General features: G+C 51.0%; 4 protein-coding genes across 4 annotated transcripts; all 4 read left to right on the top strand.

The window, feature by feature from the left end:
• Positions 1-1,008: 1,008 nt before the first annotated feature.
• Positions 1,009-7,263, top strand: N7539_004723 (putative tRNA-splicing endonuclease; the record flags this gene model as incomplete). Its single annotated transcript, XM_056934325.1, has 2 exons — positions 1,009-1,031; positions 1,104-7,263. The coding sequence occupies 2 exons, from the start codon at positions 1,009-1,011 to the stop codon at positions 7,261-7,263; spliced, it is 6,183 nt and encodes a 2,060-aa protein (XP_056789519.1).
• Positions 7,264-10,766: 3,503 nt separating this feature from the next.
• On the top strand, positions 10,767-13,646 carry N7539_004722 (uncharacterized protein; the record flags this gene model as incomplete). The annotated part of the gene is made up of 1 exon (XM_056934324.1): positions 10,767-13,646. One exon carries the CDS (start codon positions 10,767-10,769, stop codon positions 13,644-13,646), a length of 2,880 nt encoding a protein of 959 aa, XP_056789518.1.
• Positions 13,647-14,554: 908 nt separating this feature from the next.
• On the top strand, positions 14,555-15,270 carry N7539_004721 (uncharacterized protein; the record flags this gene model as incomplete). The annotated part of the gene is made up of 2 exons (XM_056934323.1): positions 14,555-14,572; positions 14,620-15,270. The coding sequence occupies 2 exons, from the start codon at positions 14,555-14,557 to the stop codon at positions 15,268-15,270; spliced, it is 669 nt and encodes a 222-aa protein (XP_056789517.1).
• Positions 15,271-16,016: 746 nt separating this feature from the next.
• N7539_004720 (putative aminotransferase) lies at positions 16,017-17,999 on the top strand (the record flags this gene model as incomplete). The annotated part of the gene is made up of 7 exons (XM_056934322.1): positions 16,017-16,107; positions 16,205-16,238; positions 16,309-16,438; positions 16,583-16,903; positions 17,039-17,116; positions 17,237-17,744; positions 17,941-17,999. 7 exons carry the CDS (start codon positions 16,017-16,019, stop codon positions 17,997-17,999), a joined length of 1,221 nt encoding a protein of 406 aa, XP_056789516.1.
• Positions 18,000-22,705: the final 4,706 nt, after the last annotated feature.

The following is a 22,705-nucleotide window of genomic DNA, read 5'->3' as shown; positions in this document are numbered from 1 at the left end:
TAAACGCGTCTTGAGGCTCGTAGACCGCCTTCGTACTTTTACCGATGGACCGAATTCTGCCCGCGATTATCCTTCGATCAGTTGTTCATTTTCCATCTCAGTCGTGTTGGTGCTCGGAGCCATTGGAACCCCTTCAGGGAGGTCACATATCAGTGTGATAATCTTGTGAGAGTATTGACTGGTCTATTTGAGAGCTCCTCTCGTTCAGTTTGCTTTCGTTTCACTCTTTTCATCCAGAAGAGGTATGTTTGAGTGGTTCTCGGAAGCACGTCGATTAACTAGTAGAGGCCTTCAATGGATCTCACGAGATGTTTGCATGCGCGTATCTGATGACCCTGAGTATTTCTGTAGATCTCCGCAAGGTACTGCCGCAAATCGTGCAGATGTTAAGATAGTCTGGGGGTTTTTTTGAATGGTTGCGGCTTCGCTTCTCATCCGCTGTCAGATCACTTTCGTCTTGCCGTCAAGCGCACTGGCGTCATTTTCGTTCTCTCGCAAGAGTCGTCTCAGGCAATTATTTTCGAACCTCGAACCAATCAACGCCTGTTCATCGCTTCCCATCTTGCGTCCAACCATTCGGGTAGTCATTCGTTGGAAGCGGTGCCGTCTCGGCCGGTTTGCTACAGATTCGACTCGTTGTGGTCTGGAAGCTGCACGAAGCTTGTGTTGCTTGGCTGCTTGTACCGCTGGAGGAGAGATCTGAAAACCTCGAACTGAGGCAGAGCTGGAGCCATCTCTCTCAGAGTCACGGCATAACTGGCATCCGCGTCGCCAGAGGAAATACTAGCTCGGACTGGGCATAGCCGGAACATTCCCTCTAAGCCACGGGACCATTCGCACAGCTTCAGTCTCTGGGTGTCTCAACAGATTCAATCTTTTCTCACACGTGCTCGCCAATTTGAGAGGTACCAGGAGGCTACAGCTCACGAGATACAATCTGTCGATTGGAAGATGCACGTGTCGTTGTCGCTATCCTCTCAATCCCACTGATCGAGCGAAACACTAGAAATGGAGTTTGTGGCTGCTATTGCGTAAGTGGAACCAAGTGTTGAATGTCGTGATGCCTGAAGTCTCTTTTCGCTGACATACCTTGACCTCGTTAGAGAGTTGAAGGCTCTACCAGAAGGAACACACATCTTTTGCCCCCGGCAGCACGACGATGATTATGGACGTTATGATGACCCTACCCAAGTCGATGCAAATGGCAAGAGCACGAAAGATATCCTTGCTGAGGCCGAGTCACGAAAGCACAAGTTCCTCCTCGCGATGCGGATCCTCGCCTACGATTCCGAGGGAGTCGAGGAACTGCAGGCTTGGATTCTTGGAAAACTGGACGAGCTCTTGGAGAAATGTGATCTTTGCATCAAACACTACTACACCGGCAAAGTCTGGTTGAAGGATCAGCTGAAGGAAGTCTATCAGGACGAGGACATTGAAGAATTTGGCAAGAGTTTGAGCGACTGGGATGTAAAACGCATCACGAGAAATCTGGCCAACGCGACGAGTCAGCTGAAAAATGTTCCTCCGGAAGAGATCACTCTCAATATTCTAGATCGGGCTGCCTTGCTGTCAATTTTTGAGACTCTGAGCTGCGAAGGAATGCTCCAAAGTGATCAACTCCTCCGAGAACATTTTGACGAGCCGTTCAAGTTGATTCAATCAAAACGAACCTTGAAGATCTCTGACTATGTCCCTGCGGTCACCCGCTTTCTTTTTGACTCCAACCAAGCCCGTAGTTTTTGGGCAATCTCTACTTGGTCCCGATATAGTCGACCACCAACTCGTGAGGAGTTCGACTGGGCTATTCGCGATGGGTTGTTGAGTGCACTGCATGACGGATCACAGGCCGCGAATCAAGTACCGCAGCAGCATGCAGTGGTTCAGCGCTTGTGGCGAGGTATGCAGCTCATCGTTCGAAAACTCGACAAAGACCAGATCACACATCACCTCCGTGCACTAGAAATCGACCCGTGCCGTCTATCTGTGGATCATCTCTACGTGCAAACTCCAGGGTTGAGGTTTCTCTTAAATACCATCCAGATTTTCTTGGAGAAAGCCCCTGGTGACTTTTGGGATGCAATGCAAACCATTTCGCCGCAGGCGATAGTCGAACAGGTCTTTGCAAACCCGCAGTACACAGCCTTTCTCCTCCAAACCACAGACGGCGAGCCTTTTGAAAAATCTGCATTGAAGGATTTGCTCTCATGGATTGGCCCATTCCTGGCGTCCCTCAAGGGTCACCATCAGCCGTCTGCGTGTAGGTACTTGGTCACACAACTTCTCGAACGACTCCAAGGCTGCGTGTTTCCCAATCTCGTTCGGTATCACTGCTTCCACGTTGGCTTGCAGAGCCTCATCACTACCCTTCGTCGATTCACGGACCATGAGTCTTCCCGAAGTTCAGTGGACAGTGTTGTATTGAAGGAGACGATGAGTGTCGTGGCTATGATCATCAACAGGATCTTGAGTCCACCGTTATTCAACGTCGAGCAGAGTCTTCAAGAAGAGATTGGGTCATTGTGTATGGATGTCGTTCGAAACACTTTAGCTCTGGAATGTCAGTCTCTGAAGAGTGATTACGAGGTCATTCTGAAACATGGCACCCTTTCCCATGGTGTTTCCACTTACTCGGTGGACGTTTGGCAAGCCGTCATCAATCACCTCCAACCGTATAACGCCGCTCTCACAAAGGCGGCCCTGCTGGGCGTCCTGCCTCTAGTCGGATTGGAGAAATTCCCTCCCAAGGGCGACGGAAGCGGAGAGAAGAAGCATTTCAACATGATCTATGATCATTTGACTCGCTTGTGCTGTCAAATGATCGAACGGCTTGCGGGATTCGCCCCAGAGTATCTCAAGCCTCTCTTCGAAAGCCAAGACACCAGTAGTGCACTGATCTCAACATTGTTTGCTGCGGATCTGAACACCTACCAGGCTGCTGTCGATCTCATCAAGAACGTTAGTGGTCAATACGCTCGACGGGATGCCATTTCTCACCTTTTGGAGACCTCCTTCACAACCACGATGTACGGGCTCAGTTGGTCCTTCCGCCGCATCTCGAACATGAAGACCTTCGCTCCTGCCCCCAGAATGTTACACACTGGAAATGACATCGTAGAGATTCTCTGTAATAGTCAGACGGGTATGTTGCGTACCCGCAGCTTTGTGGACCGTCGTGAAATTCTGTCCCTTCAGAAGCTCTGGGAGTTCTTATGGCAGGCCCTGGCCACCATTTTTGACGAGACGGAAGCGTGGCATATGCGTGGGAACGACAAGGAGGTCATGCTGGACTTTTGTCGTGATACCATGCAATTCGCTAATTTCCTCTTCGACCAATATCCCGTCTTCTTGGGTGCAGTAGGAAGTGCTGATCCTGCTCAGTCATGGATTTCTGAGAATTTCATCAAGCCGCCCACAGCCACTATGAGTGCTATGGTCAAGTGGCTGCGCCTAAAAGATGAATATTTGGCTACCACTTTGGTGGATTTGGTCTCGAAAATTTTGAGGCGCCTTGGGAGCCTAGACGTGACAACAGTGAAGGCAGACGCGCTGGATTTCATTGAGGGAACAGCAGTTTATGGCACAATCAAAACAATCCTGACCAGCCGTGACAAGGCAGAACTCGTGCGCGCGCTGGAAGCCTACACCAAAAAGCCCGTGGTGACAGCCTCCACGGCCGCCCTCAAAAAACAGTCATTCATCACGTCGTTTGCTCGTCACCCCACCGATTTTTCTTCCCCATCCTCTCCTTCTTCTCATATCATCAGTAACGACGACTTTGAAGAAATTCCCGACGAAACCTTCCTCGATCTTTCTCGCTCCGTGGAACTAAATAAAAATCGCCTCGCTCTGTCTACGAAGCCCAAGGGCCAGACTTCCCAGACCATGTCGACTGCGATTCGCACTCGGCCTGGTCTGTCCAAGCCTACCATTTTCCCACGAGTGGTCAAAGATGATGCGAGCAGCGTGCTTTCGTTCCGCGAGAAGCGTGAGCGCGAGAAAGAAGCGAAGAAGCAACGGGACTTGGCAGAGTTGGCTCGACTGAAGAAAAAGTTACCTCAGCGGGGGGTGGCTCAGCAGACTGCCGAGCAGGGCTCTGGCTTGAAAGGTATTGGTGTGAAGGGTAAAGATCATTCGGTCCCCCTCGATAGCATGATGGTTTCGTCTGGCTCGGACTCCGATACTGAGAGTGAAGATGATTTAGATCAGGAGCTCTTCGGCGCAAAACATAAGAAGGCCGATGCGGCTCCCCAGGAGAAGAAACAGCCGCCCCAGCAGGGACCCTACAAGAAAAAGAAACGTGAACGCTCAATCAAGGACATGCGTGCGCGTCTGTCCCCGGACCTTTCGTCTCTTCATCACCAGTTCCTATCCTGGGAGTTTTTCACAGAGGGCGATCTCCCCGCCTCAACCCACACGGATTATACCCTGGTTTCCAATACATTCCGCTCACCCCAGGAATACCAGAAAACGTTCGAGCCTCTGCTGGTTCTCGAAGCTTGGCAAGCATTCCAATCTGCCAAAGAGGATGGCTTGCCCTATTGGAAACCTTTCGAAGTCAAAGCGGTCACTCGTTTGACGGTAGATACCTGGCTGGAGATCAGTACTTTGCTCACTGGCCCACCGACAAAGGACAATGGTGTCACCGAAGGTGACCTGGTTTTGTTTTCACACGATTCACGACCACACGAGAAAAAAGACGCCCCCCACGTGATGGCACGAGTTCACCGTGTCAAACGTACACCTGGTAAATATGAGGTCACTTACCGCATGAACCCTAATGGTGCCTCCAAGTTCCTTCAGAAGTTCGCTGTCGGAACCACAGCCTTCGCTGTCAAGGTCACTTCGATGGTCCCTGTGGAGCGTGAGTTCGCTGCGCTGACGTCCTTACAATACCTCGATCTCTGTGAGGAGATCGTACTGGCGAAGCCGTCGCCACTGCTCAAGTATGCAGATAAAACCTTACAAGGGTTCGTGGACTGCTATCAGATCAACCAGTCCCAGGCCAAGGCGATCAAATCGGCCGTCGATAATGACGGCTTCACCCTCATCCAGGGTCCACCCGGTTCCGGAAAGACAAAGACAATTACCGCGCTTGTGGGCTGTCTTCTTACAGCCAAAATCGGTGCTGCGTTCCAGAGTGCGAAGCCTGTTGCAGGCACTCCCCGAAAGATTCTGGTGTGCGCACCAAGTAACGCCGCCGTCGACGAACTCGTGATGCGATTGAGGAACGGTGTCAAGGCTCGATGCGGCATGTTTGAGAAGATATCTGTTGTTCGTCTGGGAAGAAGCGAGTCTGTCAACCCCAAGGTTCTTGACCTAACACTCGATGAGATGGTCAACCGTCGTCTGGAACGCATCCAAAAGGACAACAAAGGGCCCGATGTGGCAAAGCTTTGTGATGAACACAAAGCCACTGATTCCGACTTCAAACGCGTTCGGTCCCAGATCGATGAGTGCAAAGCAAAGGGATTTGCGCCACCCGACGAGCTTGAACGCGAACTCGATCTCTTAAGGAAAAAGCGAGCGCAGCTGGGTGACGATATCGATAAAGCCCGTGACCAGGTCCAACTTCTGGCTCGAAGATCTGACATGGAGAAGCGCAAGGCCCAGCAATACATCATAGATGGTGCCCATGTCATCTGCAGTACACTCAGCGGTGCAGGCCACGACTTGTTTCAGAGCATGAACGTGGAATTCGAGACGGTCATCATCGATGAAGCTGCCCAGTGTATCGAGCTAAGTGCCTTGATTCCACTGAAATATGGCTGCTCCAAGTGTATTCTCGTTGGAGATCCTAAGCAGTTGCCACCCACAGTCTTATCATCGATGGCCTCTAAATACCAGTACGAACAAAGTCTGTTTGTCCGCATGCAGAAGAACCATCCAAACGATGTACATCTGTTGGATGTTCAGTATCGTATGCATCCAGAAATCAGTGCCTTCCCCAGTTTGACGTTCTACGATGGCAAACTTCAAGATGGAGCAGGAATGAGCAAGCTTCGTGCTCAGCCATGGCACCAAAGTGAGCTGCTCAGTCCATATCGATTTTTCGATGTGCAAGGCATGCATCACAGCGCCGCCCGCGGACACTCACTGGTCAACTATGCCGAGATATCTGTGGCTATGCAACTTTATGACCGCTTGGTGACGGATCTCAAAGATATTGACTTCACCAACAGAATCGGAATCATCACCCCCTACAAAGGTCAACTTCGTGAGCTCAAGGCTCGCTTCGCTGACAAGTATGGCAACAGGATCTTGGAGACGGTCGACTTCAACACCACAGACGCTTTCCAGGGTCGCGAGAGTGATGTGATCATATTCTCTTGTGTGCGAGCCTCAAATAAGGGCATTGGTTTCTTGTCAGACATTCGTCGAATGAACGTCGGTCTTACTCGTGCCAAATCCTCTCTGTGGGTACTCGGAAACTCTGCCGCCCTTATGCAAGGCCAGTACTGGCAGCGTCTCATTACCAATGCGCGAGAGCGCAATCTTTACACAGATGGCAACATCTCTCAGTTGCTTGAGCGGCCTCAGCTCACAGGTTACAAGGAGGTTGAAATGGTCGACGTCGCTACAAGCGGCGCCATTGAGAGCGCCCCAACGACCAAGTCTCCATCTCCAGCACGAGAGTCTGATCCTTCCAGAGAGTCACTTGCCGCGAAGGGGACCCCAGTAGTAGTTTCTAAACCCACTGCTCTGCCTACTTCCCGACCCGAGGGGCCTTCTGGCGGCGCCGCTGGCTTGGACGAGAGCAAGGCTTGTGGAATATGTGGCAGCAATAGTCACTTCACCCACAACTGTGACAATGAAGAGGCTCAGGCGGTTGCGCGAGGCCAATGCTTCCGGTGCCGCGGATATGGCCACACCAAGTTTCATTGCACGGCTATCCGCTGCCTTGAATGCGGTCAAATCGGTCATGAAGCTTCTAAATGCAACGAAAGGTCACTTCCCAAGCACGAAAAGGCTCGAATTGCTCAAGAGGAGCGTCGCCGTACTGAGAACCAGAAAATGAACGCTGAACGCCAGCGCCAGCGCCAAATGGGTGGCCACGATCCCAAGATCCCTAAGATTGCTGTGAGCACCCAGCCAAGTCCCGCCTCTGGTGACAGCACTGGCAACAAGCGTAAGTCTGTCGACGTGTCTAGTGATAGCAGAAAACCTTCGCAGCCTGCCAAGAAGGCACGACTTCTTCCTCCGGTAAGTCTCCGTTTTAAATTGTCTACTGCCTGCTATCTTGACCCCCTGACGTATACATGCTAACTCTATCCAAGGGTCTCTCGGTCTCAGCTCCTCCTCTCCGTCGCTTCCCAGCCTCAGTCGACAAGAAACCGTCTCCAGGTGCTGAGGGATCGAACATCACGAAGACTGGGGTAAGTTAGATGAGGAAATCGTCGTTGTGATAACTGAGCTTTCACTCACCGCGACCTTGTGGGTTTTAGACATCTCGGCCGACCTCCAACTGTAGCGAAAGCGACGAGCGCAATTCTGTCGACTTGCCTGGCAACGGCCGGAAACCTCCACAGCCGCAACCACCCAAGAAACCCCGGCTCCTTCCCCCGGTGAGTCTCTTTCTAGCAAGGCTACTTCCTTCTACTCTGGCTCAAAGATGTACATATGCTGACTCTATCTCAGGGTCTCACGGCCCCGGCCCCTCCACTACGTCACCTCCCAGTGTCTGCCGACAAGAAGCCATCTCCAGGTGCTGAAAACTTGAACACCGCCAAACTCGAGGTAAGTCGTGAAATGGAGCCGTCCTCCTGGTCGTTGGAGCGTCACTCACCGCGGTCTTTTCGAGCTCTAGGCGCCTCAACCTACTCAGCCATCTCAACCACTTCCGAGACCCATGGCTCGAAAAAGGCCAGTCGACCCTTTTATTCGGCCAAAACGAAAATAGTGCATCTGGCCAAACTGACGTCTGCAATGACGACTTGGCTCGTTAACAAGGATACGCAGAAAGGGCGAGATGACTCACAGCAACTCCAAGAGCATTGGCTTGCGCCCTTGTCCGACCAAAATCTCCCAACTCCTTTTCCCGTTATCCTCCCCATCGCCATTTCAATTTCCTTTTCCCCCAGAACACATAGAAACGAGAGCGTCTTCCTCTCCTCTTGCATTTCCAATCCACTGCTGTTCCAGGCCTCACTTGCTCTGCCTGGACTATGCGCAGTACCACTTCCACCATCCTAGCCCTTCCCCAGCGTATTACCACTACGCAATGCGTTCACCCGGCCTGCTCATTCGATAATTTCTTCTCTATTTTATGGAGACTGCAAAAATCTCAAAAAACAAACGTGATGAACATTGAAAAAACAAGAGGAAGTTCGAATAACTAGGCGTAGTCAAGGTCTACTAGCACCAAGAGCACTCATAGAAGCCTCATCAATGATCCTTCTGGATATCTTCAACCGAGCAGTACGACCATCTGGCACCATACTCACAGATAATAAGATCACTTTGTGGTAAATTGAGTACATAGTGGGGAGGACATGACTCTTTCTCGGCTCCCTGGGATGAGGCCCACCATGAAGTCAAGAGCAGTGTCAAGTTCAGACAGCATGCTCGGATCCTTCTTGAACTGTGTAAGGCCCGTGACACTGTAGACGAACGAACGGCATTGATCAGAAGGTCAAGGCGATCGGGTAGAGGATTCCTTAATTATTCCTTGATTTTGTCTTGTTGTTCACCTTTCTTGGATCAGGGATGAAATGTTACTAGATTATCCAAACTGACGGTACGCAGTATTGTACAAAGCTCCATAGTACATGCATAACTGCATACAGTACAGTCCTGAGTCCATAAAGTATACACTGATAGTCTGAGACAGTTACTCAGTTCCCATGTCAGCTTAGGTCGTCAGTAGGTAAGGTACCTGGAATTCGGCAGCGTTTAGCTCCGTCCTGTGCTGAATATCCACTTGCCACGGGTTTCCGGTCTCACGTCTCACTCCACAACCGATCTTCACTCGCCAACCACCACTCGGTCTCCAACTCTATCTCGATTCCGGTGCTTCAATGGAGCCGCCAGCGAGTCTTTGCTCGACCCCTCCTCTTTGAGAGTGGAATCGAAGCGCAATCCTTGTCGTCTTCACAGATGCCTTCGTGGCTACACAAGCAGTGGAGATCGACTGGATCGGCATGCGCCAGGGCCTTCTCCGACGAGGGTGGAGCTGATCTCGTCCTCCCTTCCCCCACAGACAATCGAAGCGTTTGGATACCTCACATTGAGATGGTTCTTGGTCCTCCGTTCGTCGAATATCGAGCGCCATTACCACATCGCGCATCAATTGGGTCGATGGAGCCGATGAGTGACAAACTTTCTGTCCCTTGCGCAGCATCTTTTAGAGAAGTCTTATCATGAGAAAATGAGCGAAGCAAAGCAGTCGTTTGTCTTCGGAACAAACGCTCGGGCACGCCCTACTACCTGGGATGGCGCTTCTGCCAGTCTTGAGCAAACTCCCATCCCATCGCGCTGCAGGAGGCTGGGCTACACAACAGGGACTCTTCACTGGCAATAATTGAACAGATCATGCCACAAGGGCCTCTGTGGTCTTTGTTCGTACCTAGTCCCTAGTCTCTACCAGAGGACAGATCTTCACATTCCCTTCAGCTGAGCGAGGGGTCTCTCGAGCGAGCAGCTTCTCCGCTTTCGCTAGAGTAGGAGTCAAATGTCAGTCGACAGTTCGAAAGGTCCACCGGTTGCTGTGTCATATTGCAAATTCCACGGCGGATGTAAACCGGGCGCGCATCCGCCCGTCTGGACCCAGAACCACAATGTAAACGCAAAGCTAATACACATCCTACACTCTAATGCTCGATGACGCCGTCGCATACGGTTCGAACAAACTGGCTCGCGAGCGGACTACATGATTGACTTCGAGCTACATCGCAAAAGTCATGTCCCATTGGATTTCTCTAAACTCGGGTGCTCGGTTGAATCGGACTCAAGGGAAGGCTGGATTCCTGCCCCCCTTCGAGGGAGACACGATGCATCGTCTGAACCTGCCTGTCTCGACGGCAATAGTTCCCTTTGACTTTGGTCCGTGTGTTCGTACTTATGCTTGCGAACCCTCCCGCTTACCGAGAGCGGATCTAGATTTTGTTATGGGATTTGCAATTGGATCGACACGCCTTTGCACGGCCTTTTGCGTATCAGTGATTGCCAGGATCTACCTCGAGAGACGCGATAGCTCCATTCTGGCCGAAGGGCCTTGGTAATGCACATTTTCAAATAAGTCGACCTGCGCACCGCATCCACCTACTCGTCTGTTGTCGCTCCTTCACGGTTGCCTTGTCTTGGGTGGCCATCATCCACCTTCGTCTGCTTCTCGAGCATCCCTGCTACGTTTTCTCTGTTTATGGTGGCTTAGCCGAGCAGCTAGCACCTGAAAGCTGGACTTGCCAGCATTTCCACCTGTCGGTGTATCGACCCCGAAACTGAAACGAAAAAGATTGCTGCCTAGCTAAAGTGACATGGTTGACGATAGCCGGTAAGGTTAAATATGGTAACGACGAGAGCTTCGACTCGGCTGACCACACATTCAGATAGTGTCCACCTGGTTTTGTTACATTCTTCGATCTTTTCATTCTTCAAAAACCGGGAACGGCACCTCATGAGGGCCCAACGCCTGATCGAAGAGTTGACCAATTGATGCATCTATGCATCATTTGGGCCCAACGAGTGAGAGTGCCATTGCACCAAGTCCCGTCGTTCCTACCTACCGACCTAGCCCTCAATCTCTCAAGTTACAACGCAGAAAATCCAGCATGGGTTCTTCAGCCGTTGATCCCGAAAGCTCACTTCCGCTGGCCATGTTGGAGCTTATTAGGCCGCAGGCATCACCGCCGCGACCACAAGCACGCTCAGCAGGCATGGCCGAGAGGCCATCTCGCAATGAGAATTTGTCAGACCTAGTGCGATTCTTTCAGACAAGTGAAGCGGAGCCCTCCCCCCGTCCGAACCCGACGCCAATTCCAACTTCTCCAGAAAGCACTACCGCTTTACCTGTCGTCGCCGAGACAAGACCGTCAATCGAACCCCCGACGGAGCCGACAAAGGATGCGAAGCCATTGCGCCGCCGCTTCCTCCAATTCGCTCAACGTCAGAAGAAGGACTCCTCCGCCAAATCAAAGTTAACCGATAACCAGCGTCAGATTGAAGCACTTCAACGGGAAGGATACCTTCTGACGGCCCCTAAGCCAAAGAGCACACGGTCATCGAGAACCAGCATCAGCTCCAAAAACAGCCTGGAAAGGACCTACTCTAGATCCAAGAAGCAGGACGTGGAAACTATTGGACAGCCATGGCTAGAGACGGACTCGAAGCGAGGCTCCTCGGAATTCAAGCAACACCTGGCCCCGCTTAACTTGGGCGATTTTGGATCCATGGTCGATGTAGCCGTGTCATTATCCAAGCAAGAGGAAGACCTGTCGCCTCCACCCTATCAGCCTCCGTCTTCGAGCAAAATAACCATCAATCCAGGCAATCAGGGCTCTTCAGATGTCTCTGCGTACGCCCGGCCCGACACGGACAATACGCTGTCTTCGCCCATGTCCACGGCCGCAACTCACGGCAGCCCCTCTCCGCAGGAGCATGCCCGGCAACTTTCTACTTCCACAAGCTCAACTAGGCGAATCCTGGATCCTGACATCAAGCCCCCTCCTCGAATGCCGAGACTGAACTCCGTCGAATTTCAGGCAGGGTCGTCCACTGCTTCCTTAGTCTCTGATGGCTCAAGATCCGAGCCATTTGTTGAAAATCTCAAAAAGCCTGGCCAAGCTTCTGAGAATTCTTCCCAGAGCTCACCGGGAGGCTTGTCTTCCCAGCCATCGTTGAAGCTCTTTCCGGACGTGGCACCCGCACGCATGCCTAGTAAGAATTCACTCAATGCTTTGCCGATACCCCAATACCAGCGGTCTCCCCGTCCTCCCGCGTCTGCAAACTCGTCGACCAACGTATCACCCATGGGCCCCAAATCCGCAAATGTCAGGCTGTCAGATGATTCATCCACGAAATCCAATGTTGAAGGAGAGCGAAAAATGTCTGGCGCGACTGCTACGTCAACAACCTCCTCTACATCGAGCGAAACCCAATACGCTTCTTCTGTAAGAAGTGGGAAGACCAATGCACCTGAACTTCCAATTTCACCAGCGACAATGGGTACCCTACAGGCGTTCCCCCTGCCAGCACCGACTCGACCTCTGCCATCGCTGCCTCAACCTGCCCGGGCACCCCCATGTATTCCAGCGGCGCAGCGCGTTACAGCAGAACTCGCTATATTACCGCCACTCAAAGCCCCCGAATCAAAATATCCCCATCCTTCTCCTATTGCAGAGGAGCCTCGTGAGCTCACTCCTAAGGATGCATTACACTATCAATCGTCTTTGGCTTCGCGCTCTACAATTGACCCAGAAAGCAAAGATGAGCAAGGATCGGAACTTGACTCTGAAAGCCCTAGCCCCGCATACATTCTGGATGTTTCGAAGTCGAGTCTATCACAGCTCGGTGCGGTAGGGCGACGAGCTCCTAGCATTCGAATCCCGAAGATGCAGGATGATCGAGAGCATCCAAGCAACAATGAAGCCGATGGATTGGCTTTGGCTGATTCTCCGTTACTGGGTCGAGCAAATAGCATGGAAGCGAATGGCAAGCGTGCGGCTCGTAAACCGCTTGAAATTGACTCGACAAATGTTCGACTGGATCCAACTCACCTGCCATTCGGGTTACCTTCACCACCACCTACCGCGGCCCTTCCATCAGATCCTCCTTCGCAACTCCATCCCGATCCATCTGCCGAAAGGAGAAAGATCACAGCCTCCGTATCAGCGGGCGGGCGCGCTCTCAAGGCAGTGGATGGTCAATATAATGCCAGTCACCACCGAGCGTCCATGGTATCTCGGAGCAACAGTTCTCGTAGCAGCCTTCGACATGAAAGCATCCCAGAATCAACTGAGCCAAGCCACTCAGAATCACCGTTACCCTCTTCGGATGACGAGGGATTCGGGCCCAATACAGGAACGAGCAGAGCTCGTTGTGCAGCAAGAAAGATTTATAGGCTGCCACATTCCCTACATCAAGGCTACGCAACAGTGGGCTCAAGACCTAGCCACAGTCGACCCCGGTATGCTGAGTCTGTTCGATCACAGACCCCGCAGGGCCGTATGGGTAGAAGTCTAGACAAGAGTGCCATTTCCCCCCAGTCCAATTATTCTCACTCAACTCATCGCTCTCGCGACTCGCGGAGTTCGCACCAGACACAAGCAGCGGCCAGTCAGATGGCGCACTTTCTCGAAGATCGAGTTGCTCATCTAGAACGTCAGAACCAAGTGCTTCAGGCAGCCCTCTTTGCCGCTCTCAATGCCGGTGGGAAGAGTCCGTTCGATGGATTGAGCGATCTAGAGCGGTCTTCCCATATGGCTCAACCACGCTACACAAATCCATACCAGGCAAGATTCACTGCTCGTCCCGATAGTTGGGTCGGCTCTACTCATAGTAGCGAGCACAGTGGGGGCTTTGACCCTTCGGCTTCGTGCCAGGACAATCGGTCTCACTTACGACAGCTTGATAATATGATTGAAGATATTGAGGGTGGCTGGATGTCTGACAAATCCAGTCTCGCTGGGGTGCGAATGACGAGACCTCAGTGAAAAATGGTCCTATGGACCATATGACACACGAATATTTGGAAACGTGATGCTGTTGATGTTGCCCACCACATTCCTTTTAATATTTCCTACCAGATCACTCTTATCATGACTCTTTTATGCCTCGAATATCTCACGCCGGTGAATCTCTCACGCCGGTGAATCTCTCAGTCCTTGCCTGATTTCTTGCACATCATCCATTCATACAGCCATGCAATTTGTTGAAAATGCCGATAGCCTGACGTTCTCTCACTTGGCCGCACAGTTTTTCTTTAACTCTCGAGAGGAGGCCTTGCCACCATTGAACAGCGCTCTGTGATACTCTCTTTGCAAATGAAATTTTCTTTTTCTTTCTGCCTACTTCATGTCAATGAGTAATTGGGCAATCTACTACCTACTCCTAGTACCTAGTACCTAGTATCTAGTACCTACTGCCTACTGACCCAGTGAACACAACCAGGTCATTTAAGGGATCATTCGGAGGGTTGGAACCGCACGTTTGGAAAGCTACAGTATCTGAGCATCCTACCAAGTAACTTAGTTAGGTAGTTACACTTAACTTAGTTACTAGTTAGTACTTCATGAACCTTACCCTCAACCTCTCGTACCAGGCACGGTCTTGGGTGGGTCCTGCGGGACTGTCCCCGCCTGTGATTGTTTGTCCGCCTGAGCTTGGGAGTTTTGTAAAGATTATCAACATTCAACATACACTTGACCCTCTACACCGCGGTCAGGCAAACTCTGACACTCGAACAAGGTCTCGAACGCAGGCGTTGAGATCTCAATTCAAAAAAAATCTCTGTCTAACTCACTTAGAGCTTCAAGCGCACTGTCGGACAATTCCTCGTGCTCAATCGCTGCTCCCCTCCACCCAATCTCGAGCTCCTTTGACCTCCCACAGCTCACTCACCATGGCGCAATCACCTCAGGTAGGTCTCGATCGCTTCTTCTCCAGTATCATGATTCTGGTACCCAGTGCTCTGACACATACCTGCGGGCGCAACAGGTCCCACAGCATGTCACCGCACTTTTGTCGCACCTCACGTCTCGCCCGGGAGTCCAATCGACCATGATTCTAGCCCGCAAGGACGGCTCCATCATTCAATGCACCGGTGAACTCGCTGCTTCCCATACTGTGGCTCGGTCGGCTTCGCCTGTGCCACTGGTTATTGAAGCCGTGACCACCAAAGATCCATCGGAAGTGTCCCCGACTTCTCCAACGACTTCCACGGCCGCACCGGCACCGGCACCGGCACCGTATCAGCCCTCACAAGCGGAAACGCTCGCAGCACACATCTTCAATTTCGTTGCCAGCGCCTCGGCACTTGGCTTGACACTTGCTCATCCTGTCACAACTCGGACGGGGAATGAACGCCTGGCGAACGGACTCAATGGGGGTAATAACGACTACGGGGGCCACGCAGCTGGTGGAGGCTCGAGTGCGCCCCGTGAGGAGGACCTGGACACGGGTCGTGAGCGAGAGGAAGAAGACGAGATCAAATTGTTACGCATGCGCACGCGAAAACACGAGATTGTCGTGGTACCGGATCGCAAATATCTTCTTTGCGTGGTGCACGATGCAACGCATGGTGGTTCTGGGTCGGCCGGGGCACGAGTTGCTCGGTAGATGATAGTTTTTTTTTTTTGTGGTTTTTTCTATTCGCTCAAATTATCTCTTTTTACGTGTACCAGAACCTGTTCCTTCGGTGCGTCTGTGAATGACCTTGGTTCTATACCCTTGCAATTCTTTGCCTATTCATTTGAAAAGCGTTGTGTCCTCTGCGAAAGCCTGGAATGTACTGCTGTACTTGATGTTCATGGTTGCTGGCCGTCCCTCACTTTAGCTTGTACTCCCAATTTCATGTAAGCTTCTGGCGTCATGAACATCAAGACACTTACCATCCCATGCGAATATTGACGGGCAACGAAGCCTTACTGATGGCTACTAAGCCAGTATCATGTCATCTCCTTGATCATCCCTTCGATTTCCCTAGGGAAGAATAGCAAATGAGCTATTCGACAGCACGCTTGTCCCCCATCTTCACCGTCGACCAGCTTCTGCCCGGCTCATCCTCCATATCTAGCCGTGCTTCGTGATCTCCTACAGCTGCAAGCCCTGAATCTGATGTGGGCATGAACGAAGCGCGACACCAATTGATTGAGTCCCTCCACCGGACTCCGTCGCACATCGAATCAGATCCACTTCTTTACCCCAAGCTACCCCTCTTCGCCAAAGGGGACTAACCTCGGGGGAAAGTAGTTGTCAACTTGGAGACTGATTATTGAGAAGCACTCATCTTCCGACGGTCAAGTGTCATCAATTTGGTGCGTGTTTATCTTGCTAATACTGTGAGTAATACACGTCGAAGTAGTATGGTTGCGATGGCATCGACATTCGACGTGACCGCTGCGCGGGCCGCCTTTCCTGCTCTCAAAAACGAACAGATCTTTATGGACAACGCCGGTAAGCCAATGTTCCTAGACGGGCATCCGTTGTTGACGAGATGCGCCTCGCTAGGTTCGTGTCTTGGTTCTACTCATATTAATGGCCGAAAGTACAGGAGGCAGTCAAGTCCTCGGCACTGTCGCCGACTCGTAAGTTTGCTTCGCCTAGCTCATGGATGCCCAGATGAGGGAGTCATGTATCTGAAGAAAATTCTTGCAGTATCCATTCGTATCTGCTGAAGAACAATGTCCAACTTGGCGCGACCTACGAGACTTCGAAATCCTCGACCGCCGCTTACGATGAAGCATACAAAGCCGCGGCAGGCTTTATCAATGCGCACCCGGACGAGGTAAAAGACCAGTGCTCTTTCCCCCATCGATGAAACATGTTCAACTCAAATATCGATTCTGCAACATTTCCCGCGCGGTTTTCCACCTTTGCTTGGCCTTGCACAAGCGTGAACTCAAGGACTCGGTCTAACAGAACTCGACAGATTAGTATTGGGGTCTCCACCACGCAACTGTTCCAAAATTTATCCACTGCTCTCAAGTTCCGACCCGGGGATGAGCTGATTATCTCCAAGCTGAATCACGAGGCGAACAGTGCGCCCTGGGTCCGCATTGCGGAGCGTCTCGGGTTGACGGTGAAGTGGTGGGCTGCTTCAGACCCGAAGAACCCCCAGTGTGATGTGAGCGATTTACAGACCTTGTTGTCCGACAAGACTCGCTTGGTGGCAATGCCGCATGTATCGAACATCACCGGCACTATCAGCCACGTGCGAAAGATCGCGGATGCTGTTCACGCATATTCAAGAGTGAGTCAGAGGTCACATTCATGCCATCTTGTGGGCTGGATCTGATTTTCCTTCCGTCCCATGTCATGCCACGTTACGCTACGTTTACCCACTGGGCCCAGAGAGCACAGACTAAAGCATACCGATCTCTATTAGGCGCTGCTTTGCGTCGATGGCGTTGCTCTCGCACCGCATCGCCAAGTTGATGTCAAGGCCCTGGACGTCGATTTCTACGTAAGTCTTCCTTTGTCCCAACTCCTGCCTTGTGATATGACTCACCGATCGATGACTGCAAAATCCCCGGATTGTGTTGTATTCGAGTTCTGACACGTTCGAGATCTTGCTCTTGATTAGGGATTTTCCTGGTACAAGGTCTACGGGCCTCACATTGCTCAGCTCTATGCATCCTCACGCATCTCGGATCAGATTGAGTCGCTCGCGCATTTTTTCAAGTCGGGTGAATCGCTGGACCTGAAGCTCAATCTGGCCTCGGTCAACTATGAATTGGCGCAAAGTATTCCCGAGGTCGTGGCGTTCTTTGGAGATGACCCTCGTGCCACATGGGCAGCCATGGTTGCTCACGAGGAACGTCTCCAAGAGATCTTGCTGCGATTTTTAACTTCGGATGACCGAATCACGATCATTGGTGAGACATCGGCGAACCAGGAAGCTCGAGTCCCCGTGATTAGTTGGGTGGTGCGCGGCATCAAGAGTCAGCGCTTGGTGGAGGCAGTTGAGGCTCGGTCAGCGTATGGCTTTCGAAGTGGCCATATGTACAGTCATCGGCTGTTGAAGGATGTCTGTGGGTTTGACGACGTGGATGATGGCGTGGTACGAGTGAGCTTGCTGCATTACAATACCGGTGAGTGACGGTCTATGCCCGTTCTGTTCCTTTTATGTTGTTTTCCTTGATTCTTTTTTCTGTCTACAATATTTTGCATTCATTGCCCCGCACGGCGTGAGCAACCACGCTTCCATCATCGTCAAGAATGTGGAATCTGTTGGTCTGGAGAGACGATTAGACGTGTGAAGTGACGAGGCGCTAACCAAGGCAACAGAGACGGAGGTGGTGGGGCTGGTGAGCGTTTTGAAGGAGGCTCTGGCGGAACTTTCGTAAGAAGACGCTACCCGCGTATCGACTCAAGCGCGAAGGTCTTGATTGATGGCTGACCGATGCGGCGAGATGGATGGGATTGTTTCTGACGGATGAGTCATTTTGCTATGGCGAGACTGGCGCGGCGGGCCAGATAGAGATTCAGGGATATCCGCAGTCCATTCAGAAACAACGCGCCATCTCTATTTAAATGTGCATGTATATACCTCGTGATATATGGTGTTAGCTAGTGAGCAGGCGAGATTCCCGCTGACAGGTGGGTTTAGTCCCTCTGCCCTAGTCTTTAGCAACTGTTGCCTGATTTATCAATCTTCCTGTCGGGGTTGTGATGTGTATTACTGGTTAAGCCACGGAATCTGGTACATCGTTCAGCTAGAGCGCTGCTATAAGCTGCATGTCATCGGGTCCCTTTTCAGCCACTAAGGCTAGAAGATGAAGACATCCTATATCCGGACACTGACTACCACTACATAAACGTGAATGTTCGGTGTGATCATGTGATCGATATCCTTACTGAGTCCAGGCTGACTCCCGATGACTCTACAAACCAGCCCCATGTGTCCTCGTGACAAAGCCGAGTGGGGCCGAGCCGATGTCGGCCTAGTCGTACTGCACTAATGTATTATTGTCTTGCGCTCGTTATCACGACCGAAAGTCACTCTGCCCATGGCTCTTGATTGAGCCATGTTTTTTTTAAAGCCTTCCCCGGACTTCGAAGATCAGGTGCCGGGGAATAAAAACCATGACTGCTTGATCGATATATATCCACATTATTTGGCAAAGAAGTGAAGCAGGAAGCCGTTTCGCAAGAGGACATTGGATTCTGATGGGACTCCGGGTGGAAAACTTGCCAAGAGCCGTATGACGACATTTACACAGCTTCCGCATTGATTATCATTGAAGCTAAGACCGTTTGGGTAGAACTAGAGACTTGAGAGGGCTGGAGCCAACCCGAAAGTGTGGTGGAGGTGGGTATAAAGCATGGATTGTCACTATCCAAGGTTTATTTGAAAGAGCCACTCAATATCTACTAGGAGTAGGTTCTAAGGTACGGCTCCCCCGCCTACCTCGATGCATGTCAGCCTATTCATCCTCCAGAGTTGTGAATGTACTTACTCGGGTGAGGCTGGGCTCGGGTGATATCTCATATTCCCAGGTAGACGGGAGAAAGTGCAAATGAATGCCCAATAGACAAGGCCGCCCTCTACCAGCCTCCAGTACTGCCTACTTTAGAGAACTTGACATGAACCCTAAAGCAAATCCATGAGATGCCGAAATCAGCTGTACAGTAGGTCCTTCTCGGTTTCACGGGTATGCTGTCCTGTCCGGTATTGATATTCTTTCATGCATATAGTACTTCTGCGCCTGCAAGAGTGCCCTGACCTGGGCAGGGAGGGAAGTACTGTGTCTGGGTCATGGAGGCTAAGTTGTCTGATCAGCAAGGAAAGAACGGCTCATATCGAGGTCTTCGGTAGTGATCTTCAGTTCGCATGGTATCGGATGAGAACGTGCAGGGAATGTAATAAGAGACACTACATGCATGGATGTAACTTATCTGATTGCAGGTGGCTGTCTGCCTGCTGCCACGCTCGGGGGAATAGGTCTTGATTAGGTCCAACCGCCCGGGCATTAGGTAATGTAATGTCATTCCGTCCCATTTCACGTATTATGCTTCAATCCTGTGGTGCTTCAACCCAACCACCTCCGTAACCTTTCCGTTACTAATGAGCTTACAGTTCATGTATATCGATATCTTCTCGGTCTCCCACACTTGAAGTCATCTTGGCAATAGTCCATATGGTATACAGGAGGTATTTAGTAGATACTAGTACTACTGCCCGCACTTGTGTCAAAGTTGAACAGAATAGTCCCGATCAGACCCTGAGCAGCAGCACTCGAATCCGTAAACGCTTCGAACCTTAGTACTTCGATCCCGGGGTAAAAACGCAATAGGGGAGGTGGAAAGGGGGGTCCAGTACCCAATCATGTCATCCGCAAATCATCGACGCACTCCATCACAACCATCTGATTAGGATAGGAGTTAAGCGTCCCGGTCAGTGATCGAACCTAAAATGATGGGCTAGTGCTACCCAAGTTGAGAAAAGGGGATGATTCATTCACTACATCCCTCAACTGTATGAACTATGAAGGGTGGTAAAGCCGTGCTGTTGGTTCCAGGGCAACTTGACTCTGAGAAGATGGGAACAGCGTGGCAGGCTTACAATGGTCCTCGGAGCAGGTAGCGTGGCCCCCGTCTTCACTTCACCTAGGGTACCTACACTCTACAGTACTACAGTAACACATACCTGTCTACAATCTACATAGGTCCTTCCAATCGCCTGCATCTCCACTGGGTTATTTGAGTCATACAGTACATGACCTAGCCCAGCAGTTGGCTACAGGCTTGAAGTCGCAAGACGTTTAGAAGGTTGAGGGTACCTAAGAACCTGTATCGGGGTGATAGGTAAGGTATACATAGTGTGTAAGTTAGTCGTACTCCCTAAGATACATGTGACTAGTTGGAAGGTGATAGGTTCAATCCCTAGACATTGTTGGAACACATCTACATATACCAGCGGCGCCGAGAATGGATCATCCAAGGTAAGTTAGTGGACGGTACGGTTAAGTAATATGTTTTATGCTCCCATCAACTATCAAGTCCTTCAGGTCCAGACGGGATATAACAAAAATTCCGGGCTTGTCTTCACGAGCTAACATGATTCAAGTCTCTCGGGATAGATCAGAGCACCTGACAACGTGTATTTGCAAAAATTTGTTATCATAATATACATGTAGTCATGTACAGATTTCAGAATCTTACGATACATACAGAATCAATGATGAGTGGTCGACGTTGTGATCATGACCCACTCTATTGGGAAGTGATCGCCACCCGGTCGTGAGGTAGGTTACGATCTCTTTATTGTGAGTCACTCTTCGGCCGCTTCCGGAATCATAGCCATTCATGTTGATCTGTGCTGAAGCATGAGGCTGTGCGGGACCAGTTGCTAATTGAGGAACAAGCACAGCCTGTCAAGGAGGTGGAAGGTACAAGGATACCACAATAATGTGGAGGTCATGGTTGAATATGGGATTCTATTATTTTGAAGAGGTCATTTTTACGATCAGGCACATATACAGCCCAGTGAGTCCTTGGGATGTGGCTTTCGTGATGTAAGGGATAAGCTGTCATGTACGGGGGGTATCCTGAATCATGCCATTGTCCTGATGATCAGGACGAAACGGACCCAATTTTGGAGAGTAGGAAGCCCCAGTACCTCGGACCTCTCAGGACACAGTTAAGTCAATATCGTCTTGAGGTGAGGTTTGATGAGGCGTGATGCTTGAAGTCAGATGATGATCATGTAGAAAAGTCTCCTGTCATGCACTTTTCTGTCATACTCACAACCCCTCCAAAGGCATCTCACATCCTTTTGTTATCTGCTATCCATGTGGTGAGGTACAACATTTAGTAGGTCTACTACTGACTCACTGGGTAGTTACTGACTACTACTGAGTCACTGACAGCCTCTGTGAGACCGAGTATTTCCGCCACCTTTGCCACAACCTGTCGAGGGAGTCGTAGTGATGTCTCCGGGTCGCCGACTCACGCCCACTCATCTGTACAACCTCATTGTCGAGATTGTGAACCGACCTCGGTGTTTCCAGTCAACAGTTGGCAGGTAAAGGACTCGCCTACTTCCTGTTCAGTGTTCAGTCATCTTTCATTATCGTCCCGAGACCCAAATGGATGCGGAGTTTGGTATAACCCGCAAACTAGTACTCAACTGCCACTGCCTGGAACGAGGAACGTCTTCGAAGACCCTTTCAGGTACCTGGCTGCCTAGTCGCCTCTCCCCGTGACCAACGTTCTATGTTCAAGTGTTCTGTTTGCTGGAGAGGCGTGTGACTCCGGAACCCTCATTGGCATTCGGCTTCGCCCACTGCCTCCGTTTTGGGGAGTGGACTCCACCTGGCCATGCGCCCAACTTTTGCCTCTGCGTCTTCCGGAAAAGGACGGTTCTCAAGTCATCAGGTACTGTCCCTGTACCTGTACCTAGACAAGGGTAGCTTTCTGTACTCTCATGCGCTATGAGTGAGTGTAAGTACAAGAGAGTACAGAGACCCACGCAAATGCATAACTCTTGTACCGAATACTACAGTAGTAATTAGTACTTACAGTAGTACTCAGGTCAGTACTCCTACTAGTAGTATTGTACCACTGCTTGATGCAGTCTGGAACTCTGGACCAGGTCGTCTGGCAGTTCCCCCCGGAAGGAGTCATCATTCACAGACCTCCGCGACATACATGCCGTAGAATCACCAAAATTACAGTACATCCTTGGGACCGCTCCCTCCAAGAAAACGGCTAGAAAGCACTCTGCATTTCATTACATACAGTCTCCCTCTTACACAGCGCCTCCAGATCCCAGCAGGTCAGACTTCCCGACTGAACTCGTCTCTCGTCCTTCGCAATCTGCCCACCCGAAATTGACAATCCCAAGGTTGGCACGAGTCTGTTTCTCAACTTTCGCCTCTTTCTCTCCTCCGCCTCTCTTTCCTCTTTCCTCTCTCCCTCTCCAACCGTAGTTGTCATTCTACATTTTCTCCCTCCTCTCTCCGCTCCTCCTGTTTTTCGGTACGACCGTTCTTGATCCGCTCTGCCTTTCCTTATCGTCTGCTCCTCCACCGGGCCTGGCCTTGCCGCC

This window comes from Penicillium diatomitis (genome assembly GCF_028827545.1).
Source record: "Penicillium diatomitis strain IBT 30728 chromosome Unknown utg000005l_segment0_segment0, whole genome shotgun sequence".
Classification (NCBI taxonomy): domain Eukaryota; kingdom Fungi; phylum Ascomycota; class Eurotiomycetes; order Eurotiales; family Aspergillaceae; genus Penicillium; species Penicillium diatomitis.
This window is presented reverse-complemented; position numbering and strand designations above follow the sequence as displayed.